The sequence below is a fragment of the Fundulus heteroclitus genome, chromosome 13, assembly GCF_011125445.2.
Source record: "Fundulus heteroclitus isolate FHET01 chromosome 13, MU-UCD_Fhet_4.1, whole genome shotgun sequence".
NCBI classification, from domain to species: domain Eukaryota; kingdom Metazoa; phylum Chordata; class Actinopteri; order Cyprinodontiformes; family Fundulidae; genus Fundulus; species Fundulus heteroclitus.
Window position 1 is genome coordinate 10,579,980 of NC_046373.1, and position 22,122 is coordinate 10,602,101.

Consider the following 22,122-nt stretch of genomic DNA (forward strand, 5'->3'; position numbering starts at 1 on the left):
CAATAATATCATCATTTGATGAATTGTCTGACATTGTAAAGCACCATTTTAGATAAGACTTAAGAAGTAAAAATGCAATTCAAGGCACTGTATAGTGGCACCTGCTTCAGACTGGAAATATAAAATACTGATGCAAACATAGTACTATATAATACATAAAAAATATGCTCCATAAAATTAAATGCTAAAGAAGCACAATCTGTATATAAGAATAACGAAAATTAATTGGTTCCTATATTGAGTATGAACATACGGTTGCCAGAAGGTGAAAACCAACAATACAAAATCTGAAACAATTTGCTTTTAAAGCTTGAAACCAATTCACATTTCAGAAAACAATTTAACAACACGCTGAACACCTTTACAAGTAACAGAAATATTGACATTTCAGAAAACGAATTTACAACATGCCAAACACTTTTACAATTCCCGAAACAAATTTACTAACATTATTCGGTTGTTGAGATGTTCCCGGTGCCTCTGGTCCTTCCGCCCCTTCGGGGTTGGCACAGTCCCTCCCTTTCCGGTTGATTTTTGTTTCTTTTACAATTCTCAAAACAAATTTACAAAGTGTTTTGCATGTTGTAAATGTGTTTTCTAAAATTATGTTTTTTTATGGAACTTTTAAATTTGTTTTCTGCATTGTTGAATTGTTTTCTGAAATGTGAATTTGTTTCAAGCTTTGTAAAAGTGTTTCAGATTTTGCATTGTTGGTTTGCATTTCCTGGCCACCGTAACATTACAAGAACGTACTAAACGAAAATAAACACAATATGAAAGAAATTTGGAATATCTTAAATAGCATTATAAAAAATACCACCAGTAAGATTGAGTACCCAAAATATTTTGTCAATAGGGGAACTGAAAATGTGTATATAAATAAAATGTCACGTCACAAGCTTCAGTTTATTTTATTTGTTTATTTTTACTTTTTTTAATTTCTAAATCTTGGACTCAATTTGTCTAAAGACCTCACAGAAGCATGTAGTAAAGTTAAAAAAATGGACCAAACAATTGATCAAAGTCTGAGTTCTCTGTCCAGTGACAGAAAAATGACTTGATGTTAAAAAATTGTAACAATAAAAGGTCCACAGACCTGCATAGAATTGACATAGAGTTGGTAAAGCAGGTAATTGAGGGAAGTTAACTATAAGTAACATGTCTTTCAACAGTGGTTAATTTCCAAATGCAATGATCAACAACATTAAACATATTGGAGTCTATAAAAGAAATTACGTCTGCAATTGATTCAAAAATAACCTTGTTATGGGAGTATTTCTTGATATAACAGATATAGCAGTTTGACAGTAAATCATAATTTATTAGTAAATTAACTGGAAATATATGGGATTAAAGGGACTGTTAAATTGGACATTTATGTATATAAATGGCATGTGCCATGTTTGTGAGAGTATGACAATTGTATTATATTTGCAGATGACACTGTAGTCTTTTTTTTGTTGGAGGTGATCTGAAGCAATTGTTCACAAAAAACATGAACAACCTAAAAATGTGGTTTGATGGAAATAAGTTGTTCTGAAACCTGACCAAAAACAAAATAATGCTATTTAGGAACTGTACATCTCATGTAGAAATCCAAATACAGCTAAGTGGGATAAATATTGAAAGAGCACATTAATACAAATTTCTTGGGATTATTATTGATAAAATTAACTGAAAACTTTAAATTAGATAGATAAAAAGTAAACTGTTGAGACGTTTCTTTATATTGAATAAAGCCAAACATGTCATGGAAGAAAAAGCTTTCCACATTCTGTACTGGTCCCTCATTTACTTGGTTATTTTGCAGATATTGGGCAACAATTACAAATCTTCATTGCAATCTTTAATAACATTGCAAAAACAAACAACGATGATTAATAAAGTTGATTATTACGACCACACAAACGCATTATTCATAAAATCGAAAAAGTTAAAATTCAAAATAGTGGAGCTACAAACCATTATTATAACGTTTAAAGCTCCAAATAAATGTTTACCGGAAAACATTCCAAAGCTTGAGAGGACTTGATGACTTGAGACAAGTGTGAGTTTAAAACTTATAAATTCAGAACTACAAGGAGGAGCTTTTGTATATCGGTATGTGGAGTGAAGTTGTGGCACGATGTAAATATGGAGATCAGGCAATGTTCAGACATAAAACAGTTTAAGTCATTATTCTACAGTCATTACAGCACATTAAAGTATTAAAGTATTTCTCATTCTGAATAATATGGGAAATGATCAGCTATTAGTGCTGCTGTTTTATAATGAATCATTTACATTCCAGTTATTATTGATGTCATTAACAACACATATTGAGACACATTAGATAATTATGAGTGGAATTACTTACTGATGCTTGCTTATACTGGCATGCAAATGTGAAAAGCATTGTACTTTATAACGATAAAGTGGATGAGACCATTTATTATGAAAGTATTATAGATATTAGCTTGATTATAACAAAGGACTAGGAAGTACTTGGAATAATGTTATTGCTGGAAATGGGTCAGTTGTAATGGGTTTATAACTCTTCCTCGCCCCTTTGAACATAGAAATATGAACTTGTTTTTTGTTTATTGCGTTTTTGAAATTATATTTGCTTGTTTTTTCATTTGTTATACATTCAGTAGTTGGTCTGTTACCCATAGCAAAGTCATCATATTCACTATCAGTGTGTGGAAAAATAATCAGTATGTGTTTAGCAAAATTTCATGAGAACATTTATAAAAAGAAGCCCAGCTCCATTTAAGGAAGCTCTTCCTGTTAGTATAAGCTCAGTTGGGAACACATTCTCAGATCATACAGTGACACAGGATTAGAGGTCAGGTGGGTGCTCAAAAGATAACCTCCATTAGATTACCCATGTTTGGTTGTCATTCTGCAACAACCAAACACTGGAAACTATTCCAGTATAAAGTGGAGGGTCCTATTACTCTCATTAGTTAACACTCCCATGCATGTCATGTGCGTGTGGTCGCTTGTCAAATTAGATCTGGGAAGTATCAAGGGGAATGCCCCCAGATTATTGTTTTAGCTATTTCTGTCAGACTCGTGTTTGCGTTTTTAAAGTACTTAAGATAAAAGGAAATTAAGGGGTGATTATTTTGAGATGAGGTGAGGAAATTATTGGTGTAAAAGGTTACCATTATTATTATTATTATTATTGCTTAGCTCATCTAAAGTCTTATTAAATGACTCAAAAGCCAAAGGGAATTTTCACAGTTTTCAAGCTAAAGCTTTTTGAGCTTTCGCTCAGATGAGGCTTGCTTTAATATGTCTAAATTAACCTTTAAGTATCACTGTCATTGTAAGCATGATTTAGATCTGTACCGTCCCACTGTTGATTTCCTGTAAACTTTAGTTGTCTGAGTCTTATGCAGAGGAGTGAAATTGTTACCTAATTAAAGGTATTTTCCCAAAGCTTCCCCCTCTTTAGTTCCTTCTGCTCATAGCCCTCCCACTGCTCTTACCAGAATAAGACACCCATATCTCAGACGGCATTAAACAAATTGAAACCAGATTTCCTGCCTGCGCTCAAACAGCAGACAGGCTTTTACAACCCAAGAGAGGTAGTCTCACTCTGTGCAGTATAGATTACGTTTGCTCTTGAAAAATTTGCTTGCTGGACTTGCAGCAGCATTCTGTTGGTGTAGTACAGCGGTGGAGATTGATGTCTTCTCACCTGTGAGACGCTAATATCATTCTAAGCATCATGCTGATTAAGTATATCACTGTGTTTAGGAGGTTTTTTTATGTCCCATCTCTTTTGTAACATGCTCACCTTATCGGCCCTTTAATGGTCAGTGGTTCCTGACAGGTGAAGATGAAACAACTCTGCAAGGATGAGCTCGGATTAACGGGACAGTTCAGGATGGGGAAAACGAGAGGAAAGCAAGCGGCAGCAGGGAGTGAGAGGTGGGGAAAACCCTTGCACTGCACACAGGAGAGCACGTGCAGCTCACTCTGGGAATGTTTAGATATCTCCTCAAACGGCTCCACATGGGGGAAAAAAAAAGAAAGACATCCTCGCTGCTTTGACTGCAGTCGGCTGGAGCAAAGAGGTTGACCTCAGCTTGACATTGGCAAACAAGCACAAAGTTCACGTACATATGATCATAAGTACAGTGCTTTGCAAGTATCCATAATATTTTATTTCACACTTTTTAGGTTTACATTTATTTTACAGAAAACAATTTAGAAGGCTCATTTGTCTTTACCACCTTTACTGTGATATTTCTAAATGAAATGCAGTGCAGTCAATGGCCTTAAAAAATAGTTACCTGGGTGCCAAGGAAGGCAGCAGACAGTTTAGGGATAACATAGTCGAGATGTTTAAAGCAGGGTTAGATTATAAAACAACATCCTGATCTCACGCAGCACTGTTTAGTCCCTCATCAGTAAATGTAGAGATTATGACACAACTGCAACTTGGAGGCAACTTTAGCGGCCAAGAGGTATGTTTTGAGGAGCTGCAGAGTTTCCCTTGTCGGGTGGGAAAATCTGTTGACGGGGCAAGTATTTGCCATGAACTTTACAAATCTGGCCTCAAGGGAGGAGCGGCAGGAGGAGAGCCACTTTTTATAAGATGGCCGTAAGAGGTGCCATTTGCAGTTTACCACAAGTAAACACGTGGAAGAAGGTGCTCTGCTCAGATGAGACCAGAACTGAACTTTTTGACCCATATGCAAAATACTGTTGGCTGAAAGCTAACGGTGCACATCCCACTGAATACATTATCTACACTGGGAACCATAATGGTGGATGCTGTGGGAATACTTTGCATAAGTTGATAAGTTAAGTTGATTCATCTTCCAGTGGGACAATATTCTTAAACATAACCCTGTAATGGTTAATTGTCTTTCTTTTTAACCGCTGTAAAGTGCTCTATGAATAACGTTTGAATGATTGGGTTCTTTCTAATATGTCAATATCGATTAAAGTCCAGACCTAGTTTGTTCTTGACTCGCTCCATTTAATGTGACTGAGCACAAGTTAATTTGTGATAGGCTGGCAGAGGTTTCAATATCTGTGTGTGCAAACCTGACAAAGATATACCCTAAAAGACTTGAAGCTGTAATTGCAAAAAAGGGAAACTAAAGTGTAGGGCTGGGTATCATCTAGGATGAGCCGATTCGATACGATTCTCGATACACAGCTCACGATACGATACGATTCTCGATACATAGCTCAGCTTGATTTGATTCCAATATCGATATTTATTACTTTGAATTAATGCTCAGTGATTCAATCACCAAAATCAGCCAAATATTATGTTTATGTTCTATTTATTGATCACAGACATATTAACAGGAAAATAAAGTGCATTTGCTTCAATGCATTTAACGTGTCACAGAAACCAAAAATGTGCCCAAACATCTGATTTTAGGGACAAAGGAGCTTCTAAAATCCTGTCGGCCGTTCCACAAATTCGTCTCACTCGCTCTCCTTCGCTGTGAACTGTAATGGTTGCGCTGTAATAACGCCCCCTAGGGTCTTCGGTTCTCCACAATCACTATCAAGCTATTTCTGGATAATGTTCACCTAAACTAGTGCACTTTCACATCTCCCACAGGTGCTGGGTCCCAGGTATTAAGTGTTCACTTATATACAGTAATCTTGTAATTTATTTATTTATGTTCTTTCACTTTCTTTTTTCAAATATCACATTACACATGTCAGCTTACATAATAATATATATGATTTAGCAATGGCATCTAGGTGTTATTCAAGTGTATCTGTTGCTTTATGTCTGTTGGTTGTGCTGTTCTTTTTGTGTCTCTTTCCAGGTGATGGAGCAGACAAAGAAGGTTTTATCATTCTCTCCCTTTTATCTCCTCTTTCTTTCACCTCTACTCTTTTTTTCTTTTCTTTCAGTTTTTGTTCTTCCTTTACTCTCCCATTGTCATGTCCATATAATTTGAAATTCTCCTTGCAGGAATCATAATAAAGCTATTTACAAGCATAAATCAAGTGGAGCACTATGGCGAAAGCCGTTTGCTCCACTTGTAAAAGCAAAATCTGTCGAGCTCTATCTGGCATTGAGACATCAATTCGTATTGCCATATTGCTAGACAGGACACTGGGAAAAAAAAAAATAAAAAATAAAAAAAAAACGCCCCCTAGAGGTTGGGAGGTATATCGATATTGAAAGCCAGAATATCGATATTAAATCGTTTTTAAAAATATCGATATTAATCTTTATATCGATTTTTATGCACAGCCCTACTAAAGTGTTGACTCACATGGACTAACTATATAGGCACACCTCATTTCTTTTTTTCTTTTTTCTTTTTGTAAAAGTAAATAAAAATCTTGCATTTTATATGTTCACCACTTTCTTTTAATCTGACATTTGAAATTCTAATAAAATGCTATTTAAGTGGTTGCAGTGTGGAAAAGTTCCCACAGACTTGGAGAATATCCCTACATACTGTTCAGTACATCAGCTCACCCTCATGCACAGAAAACTTTACAATTCATCTCATAAAAATGAGCACATCCCTCACATTTTTGTAAATATTTTGTCTTTTCTCAGGACAACACTAAAAATTACATTTAGATATGTAATTTAATCAGTGTACAGCTTGTGTAAGCTTGTGAAAGTAAATAATTCAACACACAGCAATTCATGTCTAAACCGCTGGCAACAAATGAGTACAGCCCTTAGGGAAAATGTACAAGTTGTGCCCAATTAGCCATGTTTCCTCCCTGTTGTCATGTCGCTTCATAATGCTGCAAGGTCTCAGTTGTGAATGGGGAGCAGGTAAGGTAGGCAGGTTTGGCGTCATAGCTCTCACATTCACTCATACCAATCACTGAAAGTTTCAACATGGCACCTCATGGCAAAGGACTCTCTGAGGATCTGAAAAAGAGAATCGTTGCTATAAATAAAGATAGCCGAGGCTATAAGAAGATTGCCAACACCCTGAAACCGAGCTGCATCATGGTGGCCAAGACCATACGGCGGTTTAACAGGACCGGTTTCACTCTGAACAGGCATCACCATGGTCAACCAAAGAATTAGAGCGCACACGTTCAGCGTCATAAACAAAGTCTGTCTTTTGAAACTGGATAAGTGCGTTGAAGAGGTTGGAGGACAGCCTGTCAGTGCTCCAATCATCGGTGGCATAGTGCAGAAAATGTGTCGTTCCATAACATATACTCTGACTTAATGAAGCAGGACATGAGCCCCTCCTATTGGGGCATAATTCCAACATGACCCTCAACACACCTCCAAGATGAGCACTGCCTTGTTAGAGAACCTTAATGTAAAGTTCCTGGATTGACCAAGCATGTCTCCAGACCTTAACCTAATTCAGCATCTTTCAGGCATCCTCAAGTGGCAGGTGTAGGAGCACAAGGTCTCCAACATCCCTCAGCTTTATGACGTTATCGTGGAGGAGGATTCCAGTAGCAACTTGGGACGCTCTGGTGAACTCTAGACCCAAAAGAGTGAAGGAGTGCTGGAAAACGAGGGTGGCCACACAAAATATTGACACTATTTGGACATTTTGTACCTAGGGGTGTATTCACTTTTAAACCACCGGTTTAAACATTCATGGCTGAGTGTCAAGTTATTTTAAGGGGTAAGGAAATTCACAGCACTGACCATGTTGTATCAAAGCATTATAACTTCATTGTCGTCCCATGAAAAGATATGCAATATTTACAAAAATGTGTGTCGCGCGCGCTCACCTTTGTCAGATACCGTATTCATTGGAGGCACAATCTCGGCTCTCCTCCCAAGACAGTGGGGTATGCATGCGCTGCATGTGCACACGGTCACCTGGATATTACAGCCCAGTCTGCAGCAGCATCCGAAAGGGGAATAGGAAGAGAAAAAATTACAGCATATATCAGGAATTTTCCAGCTAATGATGTGCGGATGTGGTAGCACAGGGGAGAGAGAGAGAGCCACTTACTGTGCTGTCTTTGTTTCATTCGCTGAGGGGCCCATGCTGCATTCCTGTAAGCTGTGCATACTTTGGCAACAGTTGCAGCGCTCCCCTTTTTTCTGTTTTACTGTATACAGTCTGTGTGCTGCTCTTGCAATTTTCCCTCTCGTGCTCCCCCCACCCCACCCCCAAACCCCCAGCAGCCCCTGGTCTCAATCTGCCTGCCTCCCCTCTGTCTTACATCGTCTGTCTTTTCTTGGCCCGGGGAGGGGATATTATTAGAGCTGTAGATTGCCTTGTTTTGGAAAGAACAAGTAAAAGAAAGTGAGGAAAGTGACTGAGGGAGTGAAATAATGGTGTTTACAGCATGGCTGACTGCTGGAGCTTCGGGCTTCTCTGGAGACACAACATCACAGCCTCTGTTCTGCTGTGCCCTGAATTCAGTTTTCTGCTTATTATTAGGACATCCGCTTTCCCTTCTGTGTATTGCCTGTATTCATGCTTCATATTCTTCCAAAGCTCGGAGAGGAAGACTTTAATTAGTGAGGGTGTGCTTTCAGGAATGTCGTCATGAACCAGCTGAGCCGGGTCAGTGAAGAATTAGGTTTCCTGAACCTAATTATTTTGCTTTAGGTAGGAATTAAAACTGATCACCGTGTGCTTTGGTCATTTTAACCTCTAGTGCATATGAAGCACTTGTTTCTGAGTGTGCGTCTGTGTCCAGTGGCGTTCTTTCATCCTTGGTTTCCTCAGAGGGAATGTAAACATGGGCCCCCTGCCAAACCCAGCCAACCCCAGCGATCCTAAGCCTTAGTCATCCTAATCACATCAGGTCATTTTGGTTACGTCTTTCTTAATAGAGCTGAGCTGTATGAGAGATAACGTCATGGGCCCCAAAGAGCATGTCCAACCGCTAAAAAGGCTTCCCCATGAGCTGAACGGTAGCAGTGATGCGCTACTTATCTATTTCTTCTTTCGGTTTAGTTTAATTTTTATGCATTCTCATTTAATAAACACATCTTTAGATTAGCCTTACAAAAAACATAATTTTTATCAGATATAAGAGTTTAATCCAGTGGCCACATTATTGCTGACTAGGCAATTGTTCATTCTGTTCATCTGCCGCTCTATTGTGCCATGTCTTGAGTAAAAAATAATTGAAACAGTTAAGAAAGACACTGAGCCGTGGCCTGGAGAGAGCAGTCCACCTTTCTTCTTGTTGAGAACCGTGTCCTTAATAGCCATTGTTAAGATGCCTCCTTTGTCTTGCGGATCTCATCTTTTTTTGTCTAAACTAGATTGCACCCGGTTTATACTCCATTTTTGAGAATTTACCTCACAATTTGTGCATTTTGGATTTGCTTTCATTTGATCTCATCTGACTATCTGGAGTGACAATAGGAGGAGAATTGTCCTTGAAATTTTATTAAAATTATGCATTTCTTTTTATAATTGATAATTTGTAGTTTAGCATGCATATGTAAATCCTAGCAAGTTAAGAAAGGTTGAGGAGTAAAACAAATTGTTGAGACGTTACTACGATCCCAAATCAAAGGGGTGTGGAGAACTGATTGCTCGGAGAAAAAAACAAAAAAACAATGTCAGACTTTATTAGAAAAGCGGATGTACAGATTACATACTAACCTTAAACTTCAAAAACGTGGTGCTAAAAACTTTCATGCACTTGCAGATATCACTTGGCAGTGAAAAACATTCATCCAGGTAAAAGCAGGTGCTCTCCAAGTCACGTGCAAGCACCCGCACAAAACGCATGCCAAAAACACCCCCGCACTCACACTCGTGTCCTATTGTCATACCAGTCCATTGTGCATGCACAGGTCTCTGGTAGCACGATCCCGGATGTTGCAAGACAGGCAGACTTGGAGGTCTGGCCTAGGAGGTCTGGAGGTCCTCGGGGGCAGGAGAAGTTATTTCCTCCCTCATGGGGTGAGGGAATGAGAGAACAGCAGTGAAAGCTGTGGAGGATTGTCCTGGTGGTGAGCGGGGAGGATGCTCTCAGCAGAAAGGAATTCTCAAAATGTTGTCCTTTAATCTGGAGTCAGCCCTCACACACTCTGTCTCTCAGTCCAACCTCCTCCCTTTTTTCTCATTTGCCTTCATTTGACCTCTCCCCAGTTTTTTTTTTTTCTTTTTCTTCCTTTTGGTTGCCATGCCGAAAGGAACAAGGGTGTTTGACAGACAGAAAACGAGACTCCGAATGCAAAGCAGCTGCCTCGAATGCAAAACAATTCGACTTCTGATAACTGTCTTTTAGGGCCGACGCGCTCTACACCCATGACTCATTCGGTGTGTGCTGTACGCAGGAGCCTGTATCCGCTTTCATGCCGCACATACAGAGGAGGGAAAACTGGAGTGGGTAACGAAGGGATATGTGAAGCAGAACAGAGAACGAGAAGGGTGAGAAAGGGAGACTAAGGAAGTAGGAATGCAAGCGTGGTCGGAAGAAGAGGAGGGGAAAGGACACGCACAAAAAGGGAACATTGCAATTGGGGAATGTCCTTTTTCATTGTACCAAAGATGTGTTATTATAATGATCTCAGTGAAAACCGTCGTTAAGCTGTTGGTTTAGGGTATGACTCAGATCATGCACCGTCTTGTGAGAATAATAGTTTATGTATTTGGACAAACACAATATTTTGGGCTCTTATAGAGAGCATGAAACTTGTGTGTGTGTGTGTGTGTGTGATCAAAATCCGTTCATGGACATTATAAGCTCGCCAGCTGTTCGGTGCTGGCTAGTCATGCATTCTGATCTCACTGTATGTGTTTGAGAGACTCAAAGGGAGGTCTACAGAAACAGCTAGAGAATTGGATGTTCTTGGAGGGTTGAAGATTACAGCATGGGAACAAAATTAATAGAGGTGTCCTAAGGTTTTGAATGATCTGTTTTAGCCAGACCTTTCAGACTTCGTTTGTGACGTCTGGGAAAATATCTCAAAAGTCTGCATCAGCAGATTTAAACAATTTAGACAGTTGTGTGTTTCGGTGTCAAAACGCATAACAGCCCAGAACACACATCTTCTGATAAAATGTGGGCATCAATAAATAAATAATTCAAAACTAGCTACCCAGAGTGGTAAAAGCATGAATGGGAACACATTTTGCTTTAGAAACCACAGCTGCTGATCATCTCAGTTCCTCTGAGAGCTGTTAAAAGAGGTGATGCAACATGGTGGTAAACTTGCTTTGGTCTAAACTCGTCTTATATCTGCTGCCTGCATATATAAACCTATGTAAACATGCATTAAAAGATGCATATTCTAACTGTTCAGGAGCTGCACATTATTGTATGGTTGCATGTTATTATAGGAACAAGATTCTCTCCTGTAGCTGAAATAAATAACACTTCTTTTTAGAAGTTTTATTTTCTAAATTTCTAGCTAGAACAAATGGGGGCATCGGGTTTAGCTTTGGCTGCCTATTAGGGAAGTTGGACCTGTTGCAATGGTAAATTGGAGGTGGGAAATGAAAAAGAAAAATGTTGCTTCAGTAGAAGCAGACAAGGTGCAATCTGATGCTGTATCAAATCCCTTTGCATCTATTTTCAGCAACCTGTGCATGTGTTATATTCAAGTATATGCCTTAATCTGCACTTGTGGCCACGTTTTCGAATAACTGCGAGGCGGATATACTCTGAGCTCTAGGTCTGTGGTTCTTCCTAGAAGGCTTTGTGTGTGCGCTCATATCAGAGCTGTCTTTTGACTCTGCTGGGTGTCAAATCCATGCAAGTCGCTCGAGTTGTATGCAGTTGAACTGCAGCTGCAAGAGTTTGCAGGAAGAAACCTATTTAACTAAACCTGCTTTTATCACAGAAACGTAGTGCCTTCTTTTGGCAGCTCTCTTGGCCTTACAAACACCAGCAAAGTAGATCAATTCTGAAGAGAAATAAACAAAAATGGACCATTCATGCTTAAAGGTTGAGAAAAAAATTAGATTTGACACTGTAGCCTAAACCTTGGTGTAGCTTCCATTCATGCTTTTCTTTGAGGTTTCATTGTGACAGTCTCTTCATTCTAAGCTCATGTCTTATTTTTGGTCACATGGCCACCCCCCCCCCCCCCCCACTCCCCACCCCCCACCCCCCAAACACACACACACACACACACACTACATCTCAGCCAACTGGCCTCAACTTCCGCTCTGTTTCCAGTGAAGCAGGAAGCAGAGATGAAAGTATCGCCATCTGCAAAATGCACCCTCCGGCTCTATTAATAGTGTCATTCAGTTTAAAACACAAATGTGACTTTTTTTTTTCTTTTACTGTTATGGGACACCATGGGGTTTTCTTTATCAGTGCATCTCAGATGTTAAGGATTTACTCGTGTACAATTTTCAATAATTCTGATTTGCATGAAGCTGATATTTCAAGGAAGTACCCTTGAAGTTCATAACTGTGAAACTGCATGATATACATGTGGCATATTTAAATGTAATATGGGTATTTACACACCGTCACCCTGTAATCACCTTATCTACCCTGTTTAGAAACATGGCACAGTAATGAAACTGTCACGAAAAGATGTCAGGGTCTTTGAATTGGTTTGCTTTTCCATCAAAGTGAAAACCAGGCCGCCTCAGTGAATTAATTTTTTTTTTTAAGAAACAGAAATGCAGGAAGAAAAATTGAGTTCACCAGAAACTGCCTGCTGGACATTTTCTTCCATGACGGACAGATGCCTACTACTGAGGAGGCTGATGATAGTAGAGTCCTTACAAGCCAATGAGCCAGAGACTGTCCTCTGCTACACTTGCATCATAAATTATTGTTTATCAGCCAGTTTCCCCCTGACAGGCTGTCATTAGGATTGGCAGGTCACATACTGAAGTCAGATTTTCTTCTTTTCCTGTTCAGTTAATTAATCAAAACTAAAAAGTTTCACTTTATGGTTTGTTAACGCATCAAGTATTTGTTCTAAATTAAAATCAGATCAGATGATCCAAAAATGGAGGCAATCTTATAGTTTATTAATTTTTAGTTGCATGCAAAACCTGTATGGAGAAACCTGCTGGACACTTGTAATTGATTTTCAATGAGCATATGCCCAGTGCTTTTACATTTGTTCAAACAAAACAATGTTTTTTAAAATTAATTCTTGGAAAATGTATTAAAAATGGGGCTTTCCGTCTTACCTGTCTGTAAAAAAAAATAAAATAAAACCTAGTTTTTTTTTTAAGCTGAGGTGTGATCTGCATCAAAATGTATGCCTCTTTTTTTTTAACATAGCAACCAGTGTGGCAGCCTGCAACACTCCAGCAAGTAGGCTTGTTGCCGTTTATCCCAGACCCATCATCTTGAGCCTATTTTGGTTTTCATCCATTTTCAAGTATAACCTGTGTAAAAACTCCCCATGGCTGAAGTCCATTTATCTGCTGTGCCTTAGCGCACTTCAACACGACCCATCCATCTGCCTCTTTCACAATACAGTTGAGAGCCGCCAATCGAGGTCGAGTCACAGGCGTACGGGCTGACTTATGTAAGACTGAGCCAGTTTAACCACTTGAGGGTGTAATAAAGCAATGAAAGATTGACTGTGCCACCGGCTAGGATATGGCCAAAACATGTCAGACGTTCTGCTCCAAGTTTAGGTCTGCAAGAAAAAGTCGGCTTGATTTATCACCAGCCGAAGGCAGCTTGGAGAGGAGCTCGTCTCCGTGGCTTTTAAGGGAACCGTTTGTTAAAAGAGGCTTACGTGTACTGATGGTGATTATTGACTCGGATGAAACTATGTGCTCCACTCCTTCAGTACTGCTTGTTTTTGTCATCCGTTTTGCAGCCAGCTGATGTTTTTATGGACAGTCTTTGCTACGTTACGCTCTTTAACCACAAAGCTAGCTCACACTTTTAAAAGTTGACTGTAGTGGCTCTGCCAATGTCTTTCTTGGCTGCTCAGAGCTATAGCAACAGTAGGTTAACTTTGACACCTCCTGCAACCTATTGATTTGGTCAAACCATTACGCACCAGATGTCTTGCCACAATTTGGACATTATGGTTGCCAATTTGAACTTAATTACTTTGATGTGCAGGACATTCACAGCAGTCGTCAGTTTAAACTGTGGATATTGCAGCAGAAGCAAGAAGTTGGGCAGTGCATTGTGCATTTCCCGTAGCTCAGTTTGGTGTAGGACAGCCCCATTCTGCCAATGAGAAGCACATAAACAGTACTGGGTGTTAAACCAGTACATAGCATCTATCTATTCCACTGTAAAGGTAGCCATAAGACCGCTACATACTCCAAGAGAACCGAGACAATTTGACTCACTCGCGCAGCGAATGACGTAATTTTGTGCTCGCAGCCCTGTCTTTGAGGGTCTCCCTGCTTGTTCTAGACGCATCGTCAAAAAAGGGTTGTCCGACTACTGTACTGTGATTGGACAGGATTTAGATGGCCGTGTTTAGGATGGAGAAACCGAAATGTCTCACATCTGTTGAACTGCAGTCGCCCAGTTCAACTCTGGTGGTTTAAGCGGTTGATAACACAACTTAAGTACTAGTCCTCTATTGTATAAGCGTAACCACATTTTGTGTCCACTACAACTAAACAGGCTAAACTTATATTGCATGGAAAGAGTAAAAGAACTTAGAGCTCGACCAGACCAGCATCCAATCGTCCCGCGTGATATAAAGACCCATCCTTCATATGCAGCCGATCAGCGTAACTCGAGTTGCTGTTGCACGTTCCATAGCAACAATGTTTAAAAACCATGGTTTTAGATTTGGAAAAAGCAGTCGTTTACCGAGTAAAACCTAGGCTAACGCACGTCTCTATTACAGCGACACAGCGGCGGACTATGCAAGCTTGCCCTACTGCGTACCACGTGATGTGACGTCATCGTGACGTTGTGTTTCTAAAAATAGCTCGTGCGCGGTACCCCATTAACGGTGTACTTACCCATGGTAGGGGCTCAGAAGAACAGAAAATGGATAAGAAAGTGAAACGGAGCTCTTCTTTGAGCTTGTTGAGCTACAGTTTTTTGTTTACTGTTCAGCTTGTTTATGTTGGTGGAATGTCCGATACGTACTCTCACGTGAATACTTGATCTCGCAAGTCTGGTGGTCAGCAGAGGGACCCTCTAGACACTCAGTATGTCAACAAAAAAAAATCTGTTTGGAGTGTGCAGGTTTGGACGCAAGCAGTTTGTGATTTTACCCATGCAGTGTAATATCTTCAAGAGTCATTGCTATTGTCATGCTACATATTCAAAAGAGTTTAGTTGTGTGTGCCAATCTAAAACAGATTAGAGTTTCATCATGGTCAAACAAAAGCAGACAAGTTAAAAGTAACTGGGTGACAATGTGCTCCTTTTACATACAAGCGTTTACCTTTGACTTTAACATCCCGATAAGCACTCTTCAGTGCTTAGTGGAGGAAACTGCGGCCAAAAACTGTTGGAAAGAAACACTACAGAGTTTAGGAAAGCACCTGGAACCAGTCCACTCTCTTACCAGGGGTCACTGAGTTTTGTCTGGAGGCTTTCCCTACTGTAGCTGTTAACAGAGGCAGGCTGCACACACAATCACTCTGAGAGGTCCCAGGAGTCTCAGGGACAAATTTGGAAACCACGCTTAGTGCGAAGTGGCACAAAATGGCTGCCTTTAAACCTCAGGTGGGTGCAGGACATATGGTGAGAAACAGGAGGAGCTTTGTTTTGGTATTTGATGTGTTTTCTGCTAGGTCTATTAAAGCAGGAGCACAGACAAACTGTGTCTGCATGGGATTTTTGCCTGTTTGTGAACCGGTGCAAAGTATTGCGTGTAGCTGTTACGCCGCCGTGCAAAAAAAAAAAAAAAACTTAAGACTTGCACATCAGAGCTGGAGGCATGTCCCGCCAGATATGATTTAATGTGTTGCGTAAGGCCAAGATGGAGGCAGAGAGGCTTTTAAGTGTGTATGTGTGTGAGCCCACATCGCCGGTGACATTTACCTAATGCTGCTGGCAGTCACTCAGTGTTCAAGTCTTTGTGCTTTTACAATGAAGGCTCAGTAGTTTTTCTGCCGTTTGTGGTGCAGGTGGTGACGCTGTGGTACAGAGCTCCTGAAGTGCTGCTGCAGTCCAGCTACGCTACACCGGTGGACCTGTGGAGCGTTGGCTGCATCTTCGCTGAAATGTTCAGGAGAAGGTGAGGTCTGCACAAAGCCAAACACAGCCGACACGTCTTTCATCTAAAACTGTCTTCGGAGCCTCGCCACTGTACGTAGTGTTGATATAGTTTCTTAGCTTACAAGAGGTTCAGCAGAAGGAAAACAAAATCGACAGCAGGAGAGAAGGCTCCAGACATAGGCTGGACCAAGGACTTCAGTATCAACACCAAACTACAATGTAATGCTGGCTGCTTTTTAAGATCAGCTTATGCTTTTAACAAATTTTGAAGCATCTGCATGAAACCAACCATTCGTATTCCCAAATAACCGCATCCTCCAGAAAGTTGGTCAAGAGCCCATATTGGTTTTCTGTGCACAACCCACCCCCAAAGAGTAATTTTATAGATGTACAGGGTCTTTCACACTGACACAAATATCATGGGACCCATCCCCATGGAAACATTATTTAGTTAAAAGAAAAAGTGAATTTAAATGTCTAAACACAAAAATTTCTTAACCTCAGCTCTTGACCAAGTTCTACTGATGTGCAACAAAGAAAATAGGGAAGTAGAAAGAAACAAAAAGTCTCTCATGGATGGTTTGAACAGGAGTCGCATGCCTGGGGGCGGCGCTGCTGTCCTCCCATGTGTCCTCCAGTCTTTGTGTGTTTTCCCTAAAGGAGAGTGATTGTCACCATTAACTGCTGAAAAAGGTTGAGCTTTCACTAAAGTGCTGTGCTCTTAATATGAAGTCATCTTTTATCGCAGTGGCATAATCTCACATCAAAAAATGTAGAAAAAGCTTGAACCTTTCAATTAAATTAATTTATTTACATGAGAAAATAAATCTTTTGTCACAGAATAATTGGTCGATAAAATTACTGGACAATTATTGGTATCCCTTATATCGCTATAAAAATAAATGCAAATAAGGCAGTTCTTTAATTTATTTGAAATTGATTAAAGTTTCTAGAAACTTTTAATTAGTAATCCATGCCTTTCAGTTTCCCTTGGATATAAATACATAATGACACAAAGGCCCATTTCTTTCAGCCACTGGTCACAAGACTAGATGAGGACTCATATTCATCTTGTCCCCACACACAGCGAGCAAGATTGTAACGGAGGTTAAAAAAAATAGCTCTGTTGGAGAATCGCATCTTGGAGTCATTAAGATTTCATGACCATTAGGTGTCGTCTACAAGCCTTGCTGCTGTTTTTGGTTTGAGAAAATGAAAAGGCCATTTCTTTCTTACATCACACACATGTTTTCTAAACTCTACGGGGACTTTAAGTGCTTTAGGAACGCTCGGTATGAAACAAAGGAGGGACATGTGGAAACACACCTCATAGCCATTAGATCATATTGTAGAAGCTCTGTGATGCTGTGGGCCCCTTCCTCCTTTACTGGCCCTGGGAACCTTAAAGAAGTGTGTGAATATGTAGAGTCTTTAAAAATCAGGATATTGGAGGAGGGGGGGGGGGGGTGTTGTGTCTCAACCAACACAGAAACATTTCACCAGACTCAGAGCTAACCTTCCTCAAAGGTCACCTCAGTCCCCAGACCTAAAACCTAATATTAAATGTGGCTGGCACTGTATATAGCTGTAGGGCTTTTTCTTGTGCAAGGACCCATTGTGTTAAGAGCTGACACAAAGGCCTGCTGGCCACCCATGAGGATGTGATGACCTGTGGCGTAAGAATGTTGTTTAGAGACGTTGTATTCTTCTCTGGGTGCAATTTGCCAAAACTAAAGCTGATCTTTGTCATCTAAGTTAAGTTAGGTTATCTATACAGCTAATAATTGCCCAGTGTTCACGGGTTAAATTCGCTAAATGATTTCTCCTGTTGTGGAAAGTACCTCATCTGAACCCAGAGGACCCGGAGTTTCACCCTGTTTCACCCAGAGAGCGCTGACACGTGATCACTTGATGTTTGCTGTCACGGGCTGGTGGTTGTCTGTTTCCTTTCGCGTTTCAAACTTTTTTTTTTTTTGTTCTTTCTCTTAATAAGCTTTCACACATAAACTAAATCACCAAAACTATACTTTTTATCTTTAAAAGAAATTCCAACTTATGGAAGGGCTACTTGTAGCATTATTATTATAGCGATCAGAGCAAGGGTACGTTTTAAATTGGTATTAACAAGTGGGATCTTTGGGAATTCCTTCCACTATATCACTGGTGGGGCATGGATTGCCCGGCTCTTGTATATGCTTATTAAAAAGCTTTGATCAATAATCATTGACAACATTTTGTCTTTTTCTCATCATGTATATCAATAGGGAATCACAAAAAACATAAACATTTGACTTGTTTTATTTAGAGTCCAAACCATCCAACCCAATTGTTGGATTATATTTCTAGGGGGGCTGAACAAAAGGAAGACTATTTTAAATCTCTGCAGGCTTTGGATTTGTAGTTGTAGACGGTCTAAAGAAAGTCCTCACACAGTTTACGCATCGAGTCATTTGGGAATTTGTTAAACCAGCCGTCATCACCTCAAATGACACCTGACAGATGTTTCTGAGCAATAGGCAATCACATTTCAGTTGGCTTATCAAACCATTACAGTAACACAAGCTGCCTGTTGTGGTTGAAGCATGCAAGCCAAGATTCTGGTTCTCGGTGTAAGTATTTCAGTTTGTGGTTTAACGAACTTCACAAGAGGGGGGGGGGGGCACTAATATTGGATTCCTTTTCTGCAAGAGAAACAAAACAACTAAACAATATTTTTGTAAAAAGAAAATATTCTAAAATGCCATATGCACAGACTAAAGATCCTTTTGTACTATCCTTTGCGAGGCAAAGTGACTAATCAAAAGTATAATGAGTTAGTCGGTCTGTACTTGTGTGTGTGCAATAGCAGATAAGAACTGTCGTTCTGGGGCAGGGCTTGCCAGGAGGAGCAGCCCTGCTTCCTTCCCCAACCGTCCTCTACACCCCATCATGCAAGCATGTGAGAGTTCATAACCTCAACAGGTCACACAGGGTTAAAACATTTGAGTATCATAATATCTTCTCCTTCTGTTCCTATTTTTTTTCCCAACTCTGCAGTTTGAACTTTAAATTTAGTAAGAGTGGAGGTATGAAACTACATGCTTTACAAATAGCACTCATCTCCCTTGTTCATTTAGCTCTTGGTTGCCTTTTTTTTATATTTCTATCAGCTGTTAGACCAAGAAAGTGAACAAACAAAACAACAGGCACATTGATGGAGGATTTCAGGCAGGTAGGGACCATGGTGAGCTGCAGGGACGTCTGACTGAGGAAGACGTTCAGACCGCCGGCCTTTGGGGAGTCAAAGCGTGCAAAGAAACAGTTCAAGTTATCGGAGAGAGCTGGGTCATTGCTGAGCTGCTGATCACTGCACTTATAGCCCATGATGGTCCTGATGTCTCTCCGCATGTTACGTGGGTTGTTGGTGTTGAAGTGGTCCTCCATGCGCTGCTTGCACCATTTGCCCTTTTTCAACTCACTTCTAGCCTTGCTGTGGGTCAGTCTGTCTCCTGATCTGAATGCTGCATCCCGGGTCTTCAGTATTGACCATGGTTTTTGGTTGGGTATGCGTTCAGTCCACAGGAGGCAGCAGACTCAGCAGAACTGCCCAGACTTCCTTCTCCCCAGACATCTCCTCCAGCTCTACTGGGGGAAGCCCGAGATGTTCCCAGGCCAGCTGAGAGACCTATTCTCCTGAGCTTCCTTTCGGACATGGCTGGAGACCCTCCCAAAGGAGGTATCCAGTGACCATTTTAAACAAATTCCCGAGCCACCTCAACTGACTCCTTTCAATGTGGAGGAGCAGCAGCTCTACTCCGAGCCCCTTCCCAGATGGTTGAGCTCCTCACCCTTTCTCTAAGGGAGTGCCTGACCCACCCTTCAGGGGAAGTTAATTTCCGCTGCTTGTATCCAGGATCTAATTTTTTGGTTATAATTGAAATTTCGTGACCATAGATAAAGGTAGGAACATAGACGACCGGTAATTCCCGGGATTGCTGCACCAATCCGACTGTGGATCTCCTGCTCCATTCTCCCCTCACCCGTGAACAAGACCCCCGAGAAGTCCTCCACTTGAGGAAGGAAATGAGGAATGTATTCAGTATCATAATGGTAGATTTTGGATCTTTTAGAAAATGTACGCTTGCAATGTGTGATGAAGTTGCATTTTAACTAAACATTCGTACTTTGGGAAAGGTGCAGATCAAAGGTATTAACTGTTGATGAAGAGTTCAGACAACACAAACAGCCCAAAGGGTTTCTCACAGATGTGCATAAAAAGGGGGATCTACAAACCTCCTTTTGTTTGTTTAGAAAGTTATTTACTATGTGGAGCTCTTTTTGAAACAAAAATGCATTGTTTGCATCTGTTGGACATTCCTCCTTGACAGCAGGTGGCAGACTGCGCGTGTGTCATCTTGGATAGGGTTTTCTTTTTATCTCTGTTTGACAGAGAAAGCTGTTAAAAGCTTTGCTGTGTTTATAAAGGTGGCCGTCTTCATATTTTGGCACCTGCCCAGATTTCCTTTAGGGTGGAAGGTGAGGCACAGCCCTTTAATGGCCATAATAATAGATATCTCTGTTTTGATGACTAAGACGGCTTTTTAAAAGGACACCCGTCAGAGATCAAAGGGCCCCTCGAAAAAGTGGTGAAAGAAAGCATAAGGATGGTTTAGGGGAAAGTGCAGAAAAGGAGAAGATAAAGAAAGAACGTGAATTAGTTTGCACCTAAATTGTGCAATTGTTGAAGCCTCAGAAACCGTTCATCCATGCGTTTTCTTGGTTCCATGCCCTGTTGAAATTCTGCATGGGTTGCAATCTTCTATCAGAGCTTCAGTGAGCATTTAGGGCATTCATGTTCTCTGTTATCTCCTGTTACACGTCAGAAAAGTCCTAATTTAACCCATGAATTAGGACTCAATACATAAAGAAAATTCTTTGACTATATTCTTCCATTTTCTTTTCAAACATGCCGTTGCAAAAATGCATTTTAAAATCAGTAAACAACTGTGCACTGGTATGAGAATACAGAGTGCAGGAATTTAAGCAAATATTACACAAGTCTGCATCTGCATGGCAAGGATGGTTTCTGACTCATAGTTCAAGGGAATAAGGGCGAGCACGTCTGCTTGTTGACATTCCTCAAATCGAAAAGCCTCAATGTGGTGTGTTAATGGTCTGGGAGAGGCCCTACATCCTTGTTTACTTTCTCACAGTTTGAGACTCGATTGATAAATCCTCAGAGCGCAGTCGTGAGCAGACGTGTGCACAGATTGGCACGGATGAAATACCCCCAGGTTTGCATAGGACTTGCTTGTCCATGCGGTCAAAGCATACAGTGCGGGTTTTTTTTTTTTTTTTCCTTTTTTTCTGAAACACCCACTGCATTTCTGTCTAATTCCCACTCAGACAGATCGACGCTCTCACGTGCAAACATGTGCACACATTCCAGAGGTTGTCTCAGTGGAATCTGGGACAGTGCCGGACAGACACTAAAGGAAGCGTGACTCAGCTGCCTGCCCAAACCTCGTGTCGGCCCTTCGACTGCCGCCACTCATGCTTCTGTGCCCGAATGTGATATGCACTCGCATGAGGGGCCCAGTCCCCATGCCTGAGTGTGCATTTGCACAGTTTATGTATGTGCCCTGTATTGAAAATGCACAGTTGCACCAAGCTGTTGACTGTGCACATGCCAGTGGTCAACCTTAGGTTAATTATTGCAAGTTATTCCCCACCACAAACCAACAAAGCACTTCAGGTTTAAAAATGGACCTCTTGGAATTATCAGTACTTGTTTTGGCACGATAACTTGCTGTAGGTGATTTCTTTTTCTTTTTTTTTTCCTGTTGCAACTGTCAGAAACTGGTTTGGTCTGATCTTTTAAAAAGAAAAAAAAATACTTTTATCAAAACTTTACTCGAAAGACTTTCATGTGTGGTGTTTTGTCTCGCAGCATTGCAGCAGCTAAGAAACATTTGTTGATTAAAAAAGCAAACAAAAACATGATAAAATAATTTAAATAATAGAACTCAATCTTGTGCCAAATTCTTAACTTCTGGTGCTTATGACAGAGAGGTTGCTTTCATTGTATGCCGCCGGGTGAAAAATATCCCTGACTTTGAT

The 22,122-nt window shown here is 40.5% G+C and overlaps 1 protein-coding gene and 1 long non-coding RNA gene across 3 annotated transcripts in view; one reads left to right on the forward strand and one right to left on the reverse strand.

The window, feature by feature from the left end:
• The window catches only part of cdk6 (cyclin-dependent kinase 6), a 54,707-nt gene that overhangs the window by 26,602 nt on the left and 5,983 nt on the right, over nucleotides 1–22,122 (forward strand). For both annotated transcript variants that reach the window (XM_012860160.3, XM_036145037.1), the window contains one exon: nucleotides 15,933–16,042. In XM_012860160.3, coding sequence (XP_012715614.1) covers nucleotides 15,933–16,042 — 110 coding nt within the window. The remainder of the gene's footprint in view (nucleotides 1–15,932; nucleotides 16,043–22,122) is intronic.
• LOC110368231 lies at nucleotides 6,358–8,976 on the reverse strand. Its single transcript, XR_002427976.2, has 3 exons — nucleotides 7,929–8,976; nucleotides 7,702–7,811; nucleotides 6,358–6,868 (listed from the first exon to the last, which is right to left on the reverse strand). It is a non-coding gene; the product is annotated as an uncharacterized LOC110368231 (long non-coding RNA).